Source organism: Apteryx rowi, unplaced genomic scaffold (assembly GCF_003343035.1).
Source record: "Apteryx rowi isolate R43461 unplaced genomic scaffold, aptRow1 scaffold_194, whole genome shotgun sequence".
In the NCBI taxonomy this organism is placed as follows: Eukaryota; Metazoa; Chordata; class Aves; order Apterygiformes; family Apterygidae; genus Apteryx; species Apteryx rowi.
In genome coordinates, this window is record NW_020448241.1 from 413,779 (window position 1) to 429,820 (window position 16,042).

Sequence of the window (16,042 nt, forward strand, 5' to 3'; positions counted from 1 at the left end):
TCTGGATTAGACTGAAAACACTTACAGCTCTTATGATGCCATTAGACACTGTGGATGTGTGTACACAAATACTTTACGCAAACTCATACTGTGATCAGCGCAGGACTGAAGAAGTACTTACATACATCTGTAAGTTTACTGGCTGAGACGATAGGGAAATRAAGTGACACTCCTTTGACCTCTCCCTCCTGTATCCTTGCCACAGCACTACAAACATATACCTACTACAGTGCTCTGGTTTTCCCCTGGCTATCCTAATAAAGCATAGTTTAGTCTGTGCATACAGAAGTGTTAGTGAAATATATTGTATGTAATGACACAGTAACTATGTGCATGGTACCTCCCCTCTGGCATTATCTTTCAGAGGTTTCAGAGGGATCAGATTGCTTTTTATTGAATCCTACTGGCCCATAGTCCACCAAGAGCAAAAATATATTCCAATACATTACCAGTTTTTATCTCTTAGAGGATACAATTCTTTGGATTCTGYCATCACCTAGTCAGATGGATGTAGCTAAAAAACTCACTGTCTTCTCAGGGAACACAAAAGGGAAGCTAAACTGTAAAACCTTAATAGCAATGACTAGTCCCCCATAAAAATCTGGGTGGTTATTTTCTTTGAGCCTTGGGCTACGTGTGCTAGATACTGCCCACAATACTTCCCCAAGTGCAGGGGAAAAAGGTATTGCCATTGTCAAATATTGATACATACCCTAAAACCCTTTGACAAACATCATCAGTTCACAACTGTTGTCCACAGAAAAGTGGCACGAAAATTACTGATATAGCAGAGCACTGAGAAATTATAAAGAGAGGAGGGAAGAAGAGGAAATGAGCACTTAATCCATTGAGGAATTCTTGTTTCCTTAGTTAAGTAAATTCAAGTTAATTTGATGATGGTAATCTGCAACAGTACTTGAAATGTGTTCGGACTTCTGGCCTAACTGAGCCAAACCAAATCTTACAAAAAAATTATGTTGGTGTGAGAAAATTTGCAAGAGTGTTTGTGGTGGTGGTGTTTTCTAATAGAAAATATTCTGAAAAATATAAAAACAAACAAACCACAACCCATTCTCAGTATGGAGATCAACAAACCAAAAGCAACAATGAAGGGGAAAGAAAACCACACTAGGGAGCAAAAAATGATTACATAGAGTTCAAGTTAATAATACTTACAGATTTAGCTTCTGTGGTGTTTTCTAGATAATCCTCTCGAGATGCGAGAGACAGGCTTGCTTGATCTAGCTGTTAAAAATAACAGGAAGAAATATTTAATAATTAAATTCATAAGTATTTTTAAAATCTAAACTCTACAGCCTATTTCATATTTCAACATTTATAGGAACTCACCTAAATAAATACAACTAGAATCTCAAATGAGTGAATGAGTAAATGTCATCTTTTCCCTATTGACTGAGGTTCTTAAGCTTTAAAATATACTACAAACAAAATAATACAAATCATTCATTAATAGCAGAGTAGGAGTGATGCTCAGTGTAATTCTGATTCTTTGAAAAAAACAGTATCACCTTTTTTCAGCATGTTAAAGTGAAAAGAATATACTCTTATGTTTTGCAGATGTGTGTCCTAGCAGTAGCAAATCTCAGACAATTTGGTCTATTTCAATTAAGTGACGGTTGCTTTAAATGCTTGTACACGTTTTCCTGGCTTAAGAGTCAGATTTGACAACCAGCTGAAACCAAGAAAGCACAAATACGAGAAATAAACAAAAAAAGTTAACCAGCTTCTTCAGCCCTCAGGAAAAAAGATCATGTTGAATTCGGAACAAAGTTTTATTTGGAGCTTCTATTTTTCTTCCTGATTCATTCATGATCTGGAAATGCTGAACAAGAAAAAATGAATTTTGCAATAGAGCTATTTTCACAAGAAGTCTGAAACACTTCATGGTACATCTGCACTCCTGAGAATTTGTTAAAATGTTGACGAAGTGGAATACCGGCTGGCAGATGCCTACTGCAAATCAAGTTCTTAATCAAATTAACAACAACAACAGATTACCCTAAGGAATATAGTTATTCATACTGTGTATGAATTGAGTGTTCATACTGAACTGTGTATTTAGTTACTTAGATACCTAATTCTTAGGTACTACTAAGCATATTGAGCAAAGATACTACTAGGTGTAATTCATTTTCAATAGACCAGCAATAAGGATATATCCACCACTGGGAGGTGCCTTGGACTGAAAGGTCCAAGAGAAACCTAAATATTTCCTCTCCTGATTCTACTCTTTCAGTTTTTTGAAGCAAATCTCAAGCCAAAGCAATTCAGACAAGACTTGAACAGCATCCTAGCAGAATGGTTTCCTTAATACAGGAAACTTGATCTGCCATTGACTTGAGTACTGGGGCGACTGTCCTAGAGATGGGGAAAAGTTACCCTTGAAATTTCATACCAGACAAATGCCTCAGTCAAATGACATTTTAAAGAACTGAGCCAAAATCAACACCTATTCCATTACCACCACAGTCAACTGTTGTTTGATCCCTAAATACGGCTGTATTCCTACAGCTAACCAAGATGCTAGAAATGTTAGGATCATCTTATCTTTTTGTGATAAATGGTGCAATAACTTTCTACTTTGCCCCTTCTCTCTTGCCTTCCTGTACTATTTTCTTGCAGTAGCGGAGTACTGGCCTTCTCTGAATACTCACCTCTATGTCATAAACAACAACAACATATCTGGGCCCAAGCTCTCAGGCTTGTCATGATGACATCTCAGAGTGATAATTATAATTCTCTCTGGAGTTTCTTCAGACTACAACTAGGCAACATTTTTTTTGTCTTTTTCTCACTAATCTAAACCATTATTTAATGCCACACACTGTTAACCAGCTGGTAATGTTTTAGTTTAAAACCAATAGCAGTTCAGTAAAAAGGTAAGTAAATCCTGCATTTCAGGTTTGAACATGTTTGGAACACCTCTGCGTTGTAAGGTGCTATATAAGCACAAGATAAGCACAAGAAAAATATCTCAGGTTCAAAATATCTGCTACTGATACACCACTCTGTCTTCACAGACAAAAAATATTCTTCATATAACAGATGTGTCATAAGCAGCATCCAGAATCCACCCAGGACTCCATATCCATCTCTCATTTTTATACACACAGACCCTGGACATTGTTCGACATAGAACATATTTGATCTTTTTGGACATTTGACAGGAGAAAATATCCTGTACACAAATATTCTTCAAAAATGTTTGGTATCTAGTTCTTCTAAATTCCCCTAAATTGGCACCTACATACATCTAAAAGTCAGTAGATATTAGCAACAATTTAAAGGTAAACATTCCTGAACACAATTTAAAAAATGAGATYACAAAATACCATGAAAAGAAGCCTATTAGATATACTGTATTGTACCTTCATGATATATTGATTGGACATTTTGTCATCAGCAGCCACATATAAACGGATGAAGACAGAGTTACTGTATTGACCACGAAGAGTTGCCAGGATTTGGACTAAGCTAAATCTCCTTTCTGACCACAGTCCTTCAGGTCCAATGTTCGATTCCAGCACAGGCCAGCGGAAAGGTGAATGCTTCAGTATACTTAACAACGGTTTCACATCGGCTTTTTCAATTTTATCTGAAATGTCCAAGTGACAACAATTACTTTCCAGACAATTCAAATTCAGCAGCAGTCACAGGAGGCACAAAGATTTATTGGCACTGATTGATTTCTAGGCAAGACAAAACACAACAGCTGAAACCTAAAGCCTCTGGTCTACTTGGGAACAGAGAAGCAGGAGAGCCCTGTCTCAGTTTATCTGGATCAAGGAATACRGGGCAAATCAGTGCCTTTTCAAAAAAGGAATGAAAGGAATGAAAAAAGTATTCCTTGCTTCGGAACCAGTATAGACACTTAACTGGTTCTGAGAAGGAGTTACTGTGTGCAATCAAAGCTAGAGGAGTCAGCATCTGATCACCAAGACTGTGGGGCAGATCGTCCGAATTGCTGACAGCCAGTTTCAGACCATGCTGGAAGAAAAAACATCATTTCTTTCCTGCACAGGGTTAAAGAAATTCTGAAAGAGATCCAGAAGGACAAAAGACACTTTGAAAGACAAAATCTACTCCCCCAGCACTCAGGTTTCCCCCACGCAGCTATGTTAACATGGTGTTGTGTCCAAGTTAGCGTACATCACCTTGCAGCAATGTCCGTGAGCTCAGGAAATGCTGCATCGATGTGGCTATAGAGCGTGTAGTCCAAACTGGTTTGACATTCAGCTAACTCAAGAGTTAAAATTCAAGAACCTTGCACCCCCCCCACCCCAAATTTTTAAAATCTCTTTCTTCACAACATTTCTGCAGGGATGGGTGTTGACAGCCCCAGGTTCACAGACACATGGTGACTGTGAAATTTCCATCAGAGGCTCCAAAAACAATGGGCTCCTCTGACTTACCAGGCAATACTTCCCAGGACATGGTTTTAGTGTCCTTTTGGACAGGTAAGTAAACTCTCACAGTTCCCTGACATGCAGACATCTCTGTAAAACTTGCTTCTTGTGCCTTAGTGTACCTCAGTCTTGTAGTTGACTTCAGAAACAGACACAGGACCTTTCGCATTCAGTTGAAACCCAATAGGCAAAACCTGTGCATCTGCATGGAGCTTCATCAAGTTCATCAGAGAACAAAAGAGCCTGCCTTTACAAACACAGGTAACACACAGCTGTCCCTCTCAAAGCAGGACACTTACGCTCATTCATACAGGAGGCGTAAAGGATCTTGGCCTTCTGTACAGCTTCACTGTCCCGTCTTTTGCTGATAGGTTTCTCAAGCAATGCTGAAAAAAGAAATGACATTCATTCAATACCTTGGAAAAACGTAAGTACTATCTGTTTGCCTGTCTCAGTGTTTGCTTTAATCTTAGCACTTAGATAATTAAGGATGAGGTACCACATGTATTTTCTTAAGCAGTAACACAAAAATAAGAGGCATTTTCACTTTCTTCCACCTCACACAGAATATTTTTTTGTTTGGCTGGTTTTTAATAGGGTTATTTTAAAGACAGTTGACTGATATGGTTTATTGCCATCTTCACAAACAGCTATGTCAGCAAACTGAGGGGACTGGAAAACACGGGACCAGGATGGGAACTGTAGCCAGGATGGAGGGCAGGAATTCTTTCAAGTGGCTTAGCCTCTGGTGCGGGCATATTGTGAAATTAGGGTCCAAGCGAGGAGGTGACAGGATCCCAGAAGCAAGACTACTGAGGTTCACTTGTGCCAGCTCTGCTGTGGCTGCAAGCAGCAGGGAGCTCCCCCTTTGCCTGGCAAACACACAGCAACCTCAGTCTTGTAAATGACACAGAAGGCCAAATGTTGAACTACTATTTGAACAACTGTATTATATCCCTTTCACTATAGGTGCCAGCTACCTTTATGCCTGAAAGCCACCCTAGTTTTTCCCCATCTATTCCCTCTCTCTACAAATCTTGCATTCCTTGCATTATGTTATGGAAAGGAAATATGCTACGTACATCTGAATCTTGGCAATCAGCTCTCAGCTGCCTTGAGCTATTTTACCTAGGCTGTAAATTAGCCATGATGCAGCTGCAGATGCACCCCCTATGGCTAAATGCAGAGCCAGCTGAGCTCAGCGAGGTCTGTCAGCTCATTTGTAGCACAGCATGAACACTTCCATGACCAAGGAAGCAGGACAGCACTTAAGCACAGCAAGGAAACAGGACCAGCAAACCCTGCTGCACCTGACCTGGCTTTGTGCAGAACCTGCACAAGTCTCATACCATTGCATTGCTGTTACTAGGAACCCTGCAGAAAGTGGCCTTGCTGGAACCACCTTAAATCCCTCCTGCTGGGTGCTCAGCCAGAGCTAAGAGGCCTTGAAATACTTCAAGAGCACCCTCTCTATATCATACTCCCCAGGGCCCTGGATTTCAAGAGAGTTTACGAGCACAAGCACAGCGCAGACTGGCCCCGTGCTATGCTGTGCCTGAGCTAAGCAGCATGTCCCACTCACAGGGTAAAAGGAAGCACAGTGCTGGAGTCCTGATGGCCTGCCAAAATCAGCAGAGGGTCAGTGGGACTTCGTAGCACCTGCCATGACAAAACCAGACCACTTCCACATGGAGCCTACTCAGGTGTCAATGCACTGTTATTCTTTGCCCATATTGGCTGGGGGTTATGTTAAGTAATGAAGAGTTGACTGCATTTGCCATCCAAGAGCAGCACTCCCCTGCAGAACTAGGGGCAGCTGCTTGCTCTCTAGCCCCTGTCCTTTCCAATAACTCACCAGTTTTCTCTCCAGCGTTGCCTCTCATAGGAGGCAAAAATACAGCTTAGAGGTGCTGCTAAATTCCATAGCTGAAAAAGGTCTGTGTTTGCACTACCTCCCTCAGTATTAGGAGCTGACTGCTAGAGGTAGGATTTAAAGACACTTATTTCCCAGGATTTACCCAGCACCTTAAAGAACTTGCCATACAGCACATTTCAATTATTCCTCACCCATGTCTGTCTGAGCACCTACACTCAAGGGAGGGAGAGAGCACAAAAGTACTTACGGAAGCAAACCAGTCCTCTGTCAGCTATAGTAAGGAGCAGTGCAACAAGATACTACAGATGAACCAAGTCCCTGGTCATTTCTTCAACCATATTGCTGACATCAAACTGTTTATTAGTCACATAATACCCTAGCGATGAACAAATGCCACTCATTCTCTTCCTCCACTCCCCTTTCTTCCTCAAAAAAACCTCTCWTGTGCTTGCATCTTTGAGAAATGTCATGAGATCATTCCGTTTTAGTTATGGATAAGATTTTCCCTAAATCTACTGCTGGACAGGATACACAGCACCTTTGGTGTGAAATCCTCAAATTCTTAATATTTCTCAGCTTCTTAAACACAATATAATACCAGTCACTGACACCAGCGTGCAAAGTTCTGAACAGAATAATCAGATCTGTTCATGTTTTAAGAACGGAATTTTAAAAGCAATCATAAATCAAACCTACATAAAACTAAGGATGAAAAAATACACTCTAGTTAAAGCCATTGCAATAACTTCTGTTCCTTGTCAGTGAGCTGCACAGCCATGAAATTTGAAGCTAATAAAATTCAATAGCTAAAGCCTAGCTGAAACTCAGGAGAGATACAATGGATGAGATTGAATAAAATAAAATCAACTTAGGAATACACCTACATAAAATCCTATCAAAATCAGACCTGGTGTTTTCCCATTGAATCACCTTGTTTTGCTACAGAATGAAGCTGTAAYACTCCTTGCATTATTGCAAAGAGTGATGTAGGCAGTAGAYACTGCCAATTTGTTCAGAATTAATTTATGAAGAAAATCCTTGATTCTGATTATGTAAAATCCACTGTCCATACCTGAAAGCCTTAATAAGATGGTTGAATCCTATGTCTAGGCACTGAAATGGGGGATGTGGTCCTTGAATGCTCTTTAGACTAGGGAGGTTCCTCAGCCTTAGCCCCAAGTTTCCACAAAATTTTAGAAGTTCAGATCTGGAACACTGATCAGATCTATTTGCTCTCTGCATTAGCTAATTGAAATCCAAATACAAGGTTTAGAAATGCTCCAATTTAACTCACAAAAGATATTTATCTTACATGCCCTTGAGTATTAGACTTCTTAAAGAAGAGCAAGAAGAGACAAGAAGTGCTGCATAGTAATCAAGAATATGGATAATCAATGAATCTATCTACAGGTTGAAGTATCCGTGGAAAGGAAATCACTTCTGTGATAGTAACTAGTGTAGACAAATAAAGACAGCTTTAAATTAGCAAGGTGAGGTAGTGCGAGCAGCAAGCCATGGTAGSAGACTGTTCTGCATGGGCTGCAACCCCCCTCCGAGGGTACCTAACATTGAGGGTTGGTGCATGCAGAGCTCCGCTCTTCTGAGGCTGCTGCCAGGTTTGAGCATTGCTGCTCTCCAAGGGACCTCCGCGAGTTGAACAGACCTGCCTTAGCAGCACCCCGTGTTCTTACCAGCGCAGAAAGGTGCCGTCTGGGCACTGCTACAGCTCTCATGTCCCACACGGCCTTTCAGGTTCTCAATTACACTGGTGGAAAATGTCAGCTGGTATCCCACAGACAACAAACCCAGCACCTCTAACAAAATCCAACTCTAAGTATAGCCGGGTGGGGGAATTGTCTTTCCAACTTGTAAAATTTTAATGGCTTCAGATATTTTCTGTTTCTATACCAGATTGCAACATCTATGGAGCCTTTGAAGCTGAGCTTCTGTTAGTATCTTTTAGCTTAATCTTTAAATAAGAATTTTTAAGGGACAAATGCTTCAGACTGTGAAAATACAGAACTCTTATGATATAAAAAGAATTAGAAGCAATAGTCTATTTGTTACCTCCCAGTTAAATGTTAGTGCTAAACACAGAAACCCTCTGAAAGCGCATAGGATCTTTCTGTGATTATTGAATCATGATCACCATGCATGATCAAAAGTGATCAGCAGCAATCACAATTTAACAACTTATCATGGTACTGGGTTACATCACTAGACTGTTGCAAATGCAAAGCAAAATATGGTAGCTTAAAACCACCAACACATGCAAAGAAAACTAATATAGATTAAACCACCATGAAGCTAAAGTTCATGTGGTTTTTTTTTCCCCTTATTCACAACAATTTAAAGGCATGCATATGAGCTGTAACCATGGCTGATGCATGGCCATGCAGCAACTTGCTAAGCTGCAGTAGCTCAAGAATCTGATCACCTGTCCCTAGCCAAATATAATGTACAAGTTTGGATGGCTATTATAGCAAAGCAACTCCTGTTCTTCAGTCACATCTTTTGTTTCCTTCAGTTTCAAATTAATTCTATAGGTTTTTTCTTTTTCCTTAGGGATCAAGGGGGTCTTTCTGTGTGCACAGGATGCTCAGACACAAGATTTACATCTGTCGTCAAACAGAACATAGTTATGGCAAATGTCAAAACCTGTCCGTAATTCTGCTCCGCAATGGTGAAATAACATACTTTGCCTCATTAAGAGACTGCCACTTGCACACTCAGAAACTGGTTAAAGATGTTCACAGTATCTTAAACTTCCCGAGGTTGCAGACTGCTTCATTGTTCCTTTTCTTTTACCAAGGGGCTGAAGGCAGGGGAGGTTCTCCCTGCAAATCAAAGTTCTTTTACTTCTGGCAATCTAGGTCAGACAGGCTTAGATCACAGCTCTTCCCAGCTCTTGTACAGAGCACAAAGACCCAGTATCACTAACAAAAAAGCTGGCCATAGTTAGCAATGATCATCAGCGGTATGAATTGTAGGTGCTCAGACAGGCAGCCAAGGAAAAAAGCCACAGCCAGAAGGGGGAATTGGGAGGAGAGAAGGGAAGAAAGGAAGATTCTTATTAAGTTGCCTTCAGACAGTGCTTTTCTAGGACAAGAGGGCTAAAAAAAGACAAACTTCCTGAGATTCACTACACTACAGTAAATAGCAGCCATCTACTGTTAAAGAGTGAGAGCAATTCACTTTACGAAATAAGCTTTGCTATTTTGTGTGTGTGTGTGTGTGTGTCTGTGTCTGTATATATATAAATATTTAACTATTCTAAAGTTGCTAAGAATAGTCCTGTGGCTAAATGCTACCTTTAATCTTACTTTCCATTTCTAGCCTTTGTTGATTTTCCAGCCTACTGTCTTACACAGCTTCACTTTAGTTTTCAAACCCCTAATTTTATTTACAGTACTGAGAAATGCTGTATTTCTTTCCCCATCTGAGCTGGAATGCATGAAAAAGGTTTTGTACAGTCAGATTTGTGGGAAAGAGCAACATGTATTCCATTTACTCGGATTGAAAATATAGATTTAAATTATTAGAGTCCTGATTTGCAACTGTATATATTCTGTGCTATCAGGCAGTTTTCTACTTACACAGCCTCTCTCAGGAATGCAACTCAACTATGTGATTAGCTAAGCTTATTAATTGCTCTAGAGAGAAAATGTAAGGTTTTACCCACTTTCCAACCACAGACTTGGAGAATATATTGTGCTAGTGAAGATAGTAGCATTTTTTTGTTTTCATTCATTTACTTCTGATCCTTTTAACAAACATTTGCTATATGTGGAAGCTGCAAACTGAAACATTTGTACAGTGATATCTGATGATGATTTCAAATATTTTATAATGCTTTGTACTTTGAAGAAAAAGCACCACATGTGTGAATATACCAGCGGGAATACATTCAGACTTTAAACAAAAAGTGCTATAGAAGAACCCAAAGGGGACATCCCATTTCCTGGCAAGGTAGTTGTAACCCTGAAGGAGTGAAAAGCTAGAAGCAGACAAGCAATTCAGTGTGAATTCCCAGGGCAACGCTAGAGCAAATAGCAGTCTTGAACAGCAAAACCAGAAAAGTATCAAAGCAGGGAGCTGATCTTACTATTGCACACAGGCTGGTGAGACAGACTGGAACACTGCGTGCCCCTCTGGGGTCTGTATTTTAAAAACGGTGCTGAACAGTTGGACAGGGTGCAGAAAAATGTCACAATTGTTTGTGTTTTTCTTTGGGTGTGGTAGCTTGAGAACTGCAAAAAAATGTCATGCAGTGAGAGATTTAAAAAGCGTGGGTTGTTTAGTGTCACAAAAGATGGTGGAAGGGTGATGGGATTAAAGTATATGCAAGTACCTCACCATTAGAAGAGGCTTGGTGCCAAAGAGAACTTTGGTCTTTTGAAAAAAGGCTCAAGGAAAACCTACAGTTAGAAGATGAAAAACAATACAGCAGTGACAGTGATTAACCACTGGAGCGAAACAACCAATGGACATTGGATTCTCTCCCCCTTAACATCTTCAAGACTAGATGCTTTTTTGGAAGATAAACTTTAGCCCTATGTGAATCATATTTTATCCCAACACAAGTTACTGAGCTGAATACATGGGTAATGTAATCATTTGTGATACACATCAGATCACAGGAGATAATCTGACAGCTGCTCTTGGCATTCTCTCTATACATTTAGGATAAGGATCTCAAAGCACTCTTAGATGGTGGGACAAAATAGATACAACATTTTCCATTGTTAAAGATAAAGAAAGTGAGCCACAGAGGGCTAATGCCTCCTTATCTAACTCATGTCAGAGTCCTATTGATTGCAGTGGTGCTCCTGTGTGAGCATAAAGCTTGCTGAACTTGATCCAAACAGCCCAATCCTTTGGAGCTGCTGAATGTCCCTCTCTCCTGTTAATGTCAGCGATGGTGGGAGTTGCTCAGCATTGCCCAGATCATGCTCAGTACCCCTCAGACTCCAAAACATTTTGCCATGCATCACAAGGGAAATCAGCAGCAGATCCAGAAAGGTGCCCAAAGGCTGCTCAGAAACCCGTACCTAGCCATGCGCCCAGCCAAGAGCAGAACATGCTCACTCTTCAGGCATGCCCACAATCAGCCCTCATGAAAGTCACACGCAACAGCATACTCCCCCTTAGGTTTGGGTAGCAGCAGCTAGCAGCCACATGTTTACTGCCTAGTGTATGTTTATCGTTTCCCAAGACCCAGTGACCTTTAGTTTCTGAGACCAATAAGCAGCAACTCTGTCTGCAGAAAAGGAGTTTCTTTGCAAATACCTAATGAAAGACAGGGTGGATTTCTTTTTCAGTGCTTAAGCAATAGACTGTTCTTCACACTCCACTCTGTAGCCGCCTCCTGCTATAGAGGTCAGGTTTTCAGTTTGATGAGAAGAATTAAAAGAACTGTTCACCCACCTCCAGCTATCAGTCACAAGCTTTGTGTCCCTCCCAAGATAGTATTATTCTGTGATACTTCTGTGAGAAAGAAAAATCCAAGTTATCTTTTGGAAATCTGTAGGATATCTTCTGAGGCCAGCAGCAGCAAGTTTTAAGGATCTCCTGTGAGGAATTTCAGCTTAAAAGCAGAGGAAAATAGTACTTAACCACTGTTATATATTGACAGTGAGTCTTCCTCTCAAAATCTTTTCCACAGGGGAAGGAACAGAGGCAGACTTTGTGCATCAACAGGGGGCAAGCACGCACCAAAGAATATGGGTACATGTGGCAAATGCTTGCCTGTTGAGCACTGGGCATGCAAAACACACAACACTGGTGTACAGAATGCCACTGACTGAGTCCCTGAGCTGTGATGTAATTACAATTATGATCTAGTCCTCATTAGGAACATCTGACTCTTAAACCACATATTTATTTTGCAAAGAGCTATGTTGAAAGAGCCACCTGATAAGCAAACGTAAGCCATAGAACCTAAATACTTGTATCAAGATGTTGCAATTTCTTCAAACTCCCTGTGCACTAGATTTAAAGAAGCCAAGTTTATCACGACTCATGGAGCCTTCTTGCACTGAAATGACATGGCCAAGGTGCAAAGGGCACGAGAAAAGACTTTAGAACCATGCTGCTGTTACGGAAGTCACAGATAGACAAACACACAGTCTTAATTATAGTCATGCAAACTGACATGTTCCAAGAGTGATTATTTCAGAATGGTTTGGGATCAGCTGACGTTCATTTAGTGTATCTAGTTTCCACTTCCTTTTTTTTCCTCAAAGTCTGGGGTTAAGAGGAGAGCTGGCAGTGGTGAGTTTTATGGACCAAGGCCTACGAGGAGTATAATGTTCTACCTCAAAATAAAAACGCTAGCCACAGCGTCTAAAATTGTGCACAACACTGTTATGATCACTTGACCCATGGTAACTTCTCCAACTTGCTACATGAAAATGTGAGTCTGATTGACTGCAACACAGACAATCCAGATTACAAGCTCTGAAAAGAGGATAACCTGATATATAGGCTCTAAGAGGAAATAATAGACTTAACTGACATATTTCAATGCTGTACATATTTCTCAGAAACAAGACAAGTAAAGCAAAGCCAAGATTAAATTATTCTTAGAATTAAATTTATTCTCTCAGAGCACAATCCTGCAAACATATTGTCACCCCCTGCTTCAGAATGCGAGCACTTCTGTTTAGTGTTTCAACAAAACTTTATCCCTCTTAACGGGTTTGTTAGCTCAGGTCAGGTTTCTGCACTAATGCAGCTACGCTTGCTTTTGTTTCAGAGCTGCTTTGCACCTGAAAGCCTTGGCAAGCAAGACAGCTCTCACCTGCCTGCAAGACACCATACAGGCAAAGCTCAGTGGAGAGGAAAGAAACCTATTTATAGCTCTATTCTGACACCAACGTAACCAAAATTAGCTTTCAAGTATATAGTTTTAGGGCTTGATTAATTCATTAAATTCTTTTATGCCTTAAAAACAAATTTCCTTTTAAGAATTTCTTCTACTATACAACTTCAGTGTATAGTACAACCCATCTTCTCTGTTAACAAGTAGACAGCAAGGTATGTTTTTTTGGAGCTTCCCTGTAATATGGACTTTTTTTTTTTTTTTTTTTAACTTCAAATTACCACTTCTGCTATTTGCTCTCCAGCACTTGTTGCTAGTTCAGATGTCTGGTGGACAGTCTGACACACACAGTCTGGAGCCCACATTCCCAAACTCTTTTTWTAGAGTCTGCTGCAAGTGATTGTTGTTTTTAAATAAGAGTTTGTTTGCTGCATTCCAAAATAAGAATACACTGTTTGAATACTTAATTTGCGCTCCCTCACTACTAAAACCACTCGCTAGTATAGTTAGTGTCACTAGTCTCACTAGTGTAGTTAAATTCTTAAAAAACAATTCAGTACTCTAACTGATATTAAGATTCTTTCTGTTTTTTTTTTTTTAGTTGGTGGCTGTAATATTGCTCACTTTGGGAGGTCTAGAAGGGAAGCATGCACTATAAAAATTATTTAAATGCACTTTACAAATGCCTATTTTCAATTTCTAATGCATTATGGCCCAGATTCCTCTACTGTTTGCTAAATATATATGGAAAAAACAAACTGGTATCGAAGACATGCAAAAATTGATCTCTGTATGCTTAAAACTATCCTTGCCCAAATAAAGCTTTGCTTTTGAGTCTACAAGAAAGTAAGGGGAGGGAGGGGAAGCTGCTAGGGGAAGGGGAAAAAAAAAATCAAAACAAATAATACCATAGGCACCAATAAGCTTCCTCTCCATAAAAATTTGTCATTTAAAATTTTTGTCCTGTCAGTGTGCATATAGCCCTACAAGGATATCTTCATTTTTGAGGGTGAATGATCGAGTAGCTAACTTCACAGATCAAGGAGCTAAATCTCACATATATTTAAAATGGATACATGAAAATAATTCACTTTACTTGGAAAAAACATATATGCACAATCAATCCAACTTGGAGAGCGTTCTCTCTGTCAAAACAGAAACAAAAATATTAATTTTGAGCTAATTAAAACCCGTTGTTCAACCTGAACCAACTAGAGATCCAACTTGAAGCCCATTTGCTCATGCTGAATGTCTCCCATATCTTGAGATTTCCTAATTACTGGGATGTATGGACTTCTGGGTTGGCTTTTCTTTCACCTCTACCATCAGAATTATTTTACTTTATATGAAACTATATGTTCATTGTGGCAGGAACTGGAGCCCTATGTCCCACCAAGAAAGTGAAGTACTTGAACTACCTGGCTGTTAAAATCACTTAGAAGAACACTTACTGCCTTTGACTCAGTAATTAAAATATTTTATGCCAAGTAAAGCAGTTTCAACTGGAGGGAACAAGAAAGAACGACCACACAGCCTACTGTTTCACAATTGAGATGATATCCTGAGACATGAAAGATACACATCCCTCCAGACCCACTGATACGATCATCACCAAAATTACCCTCTGCAACAGCTTCTTATTATAMCCCCCCCMAAAAAAAAGAGAAAAAAAAGTCAAGTGAAGTTATTTGGCAAATTAATCTTAAATTTGTGAATAGTCTTAGATCATCTTCTATCATCAAACCACACTCTGCACTGATGTAAATTAAACAGCAGATGAATATACTTTTGCCTTTTCTGATGCTCATAATGAAGCAAATTTCACCAAAGCATGTACTATTTCTGCTTTCATGTATTTTGCACTCCCTTCTGTAATCAGCCTTCCACTACCTTCAGAGCACTAGACACAACCTACATTGTTCTACCACCTGCCATCGTCTATATACCCATCTCTTTGGTGGGCAGAAGGCATCTAGGATACTAATGAATGGGGCTATTGATCATCTTTGAAAGGGCTGATTCTGGCTTGCATAGACTCAGATATTCCTTAAGAATAATAATTTCCATATTTTGAAACCTGTCATTTGCATCAACTTATTTACTTYTTTTTAATAAAAACTCTGAATTTATTCTGCAGCACCAGGAGTCTCTTCTTCAGAATTGTGTTTGTGGAGCTGATGCCTTAATCTAAGCCTGCCTTGTTTTAATAAATTGTGTTCACACCAACCTTTTATTTTTCCTCCTTTGAAAAGGCATTTAATGATAATCAACACACCATTAATCAATTCTGGCAAACATGTTTCATATTTGATACAATTAATGCCCATCAGCCTGTATCGTGATGACTGTTTCCATCCCACCATGGATAGTCTAGTGACACTTGAAAATAACTAGTCCATCATTATCAATTCCTCTGACATCCCACTTAATCATTATGAATTAATTCTGCATTAATGAGGATGTAATTAATATGCATGTCCATAGGAATTCATGAAGATTTAGTAATTAATCAATTTGTGTAGTTTCCAATTCCCACGGAGCACAAACCAAGCGAATCGAACAAATGTTTCCAAATGCTAACTTCATGAAAGAATACTGCATTTATACAAATAAACCTGATTAATATGTTGGCCTTTTAGGTCCCCTCCCTCCCCAAGAACAAATTTCTCTATCTTTTTTTGAATATCAGTTTCAACAATATGAAAGTTTTCATGGAAGTGGCAACTGGACAGCTGCGCTTACATAAATGCTTTCTAATGCTGCTCAGTGACATAATACACAGAACATTTCCTAAATGACAATGCTGTTTGTGGCCATAATTTTAGTATCTTGTAAATTCTCTGAGTTTGTATATGAAAAGATAAGCACAATGCATGAGTTTCTTGCGAAAGTCAACTAATGTAATTGCACACAAAC

The 16,042-nt window shown here is 39.6% G+C and overlaps 1 protein-coding gene across 1 annotated transcript in view; it reads right to left on the bottom strand.

Moving 5' to 3' along the window:
* PHEX (phosphate regulating endopeptidase homolog X-linked) overlaps window positions 1-16,042 on the bottom strand; it is a 103,338-nt gene that overhangs the window by 73,474 nt on the left and 13,822 nt on the right. Inside the window, exons 4-6 of the mRNA XM_026062860.1 lie at window positions 4,727-4,813; window positions 3,390-3,616; window positions 1,177-1,245 (exon numbers count right to left, since the gene is read on the bottom strand). Coding sequence (XP_025918645.1) covers window positions 1,177-1,245; window positions 3,390-3,616; window positions 4,727-4,813 — 383 coding nt within the window. The remainder of the gene's footprint in view (window positions 1-1,176; window positions 1,246-3,389; window positions 3,617-4,726; window positions 4,814-16,042) is intronic.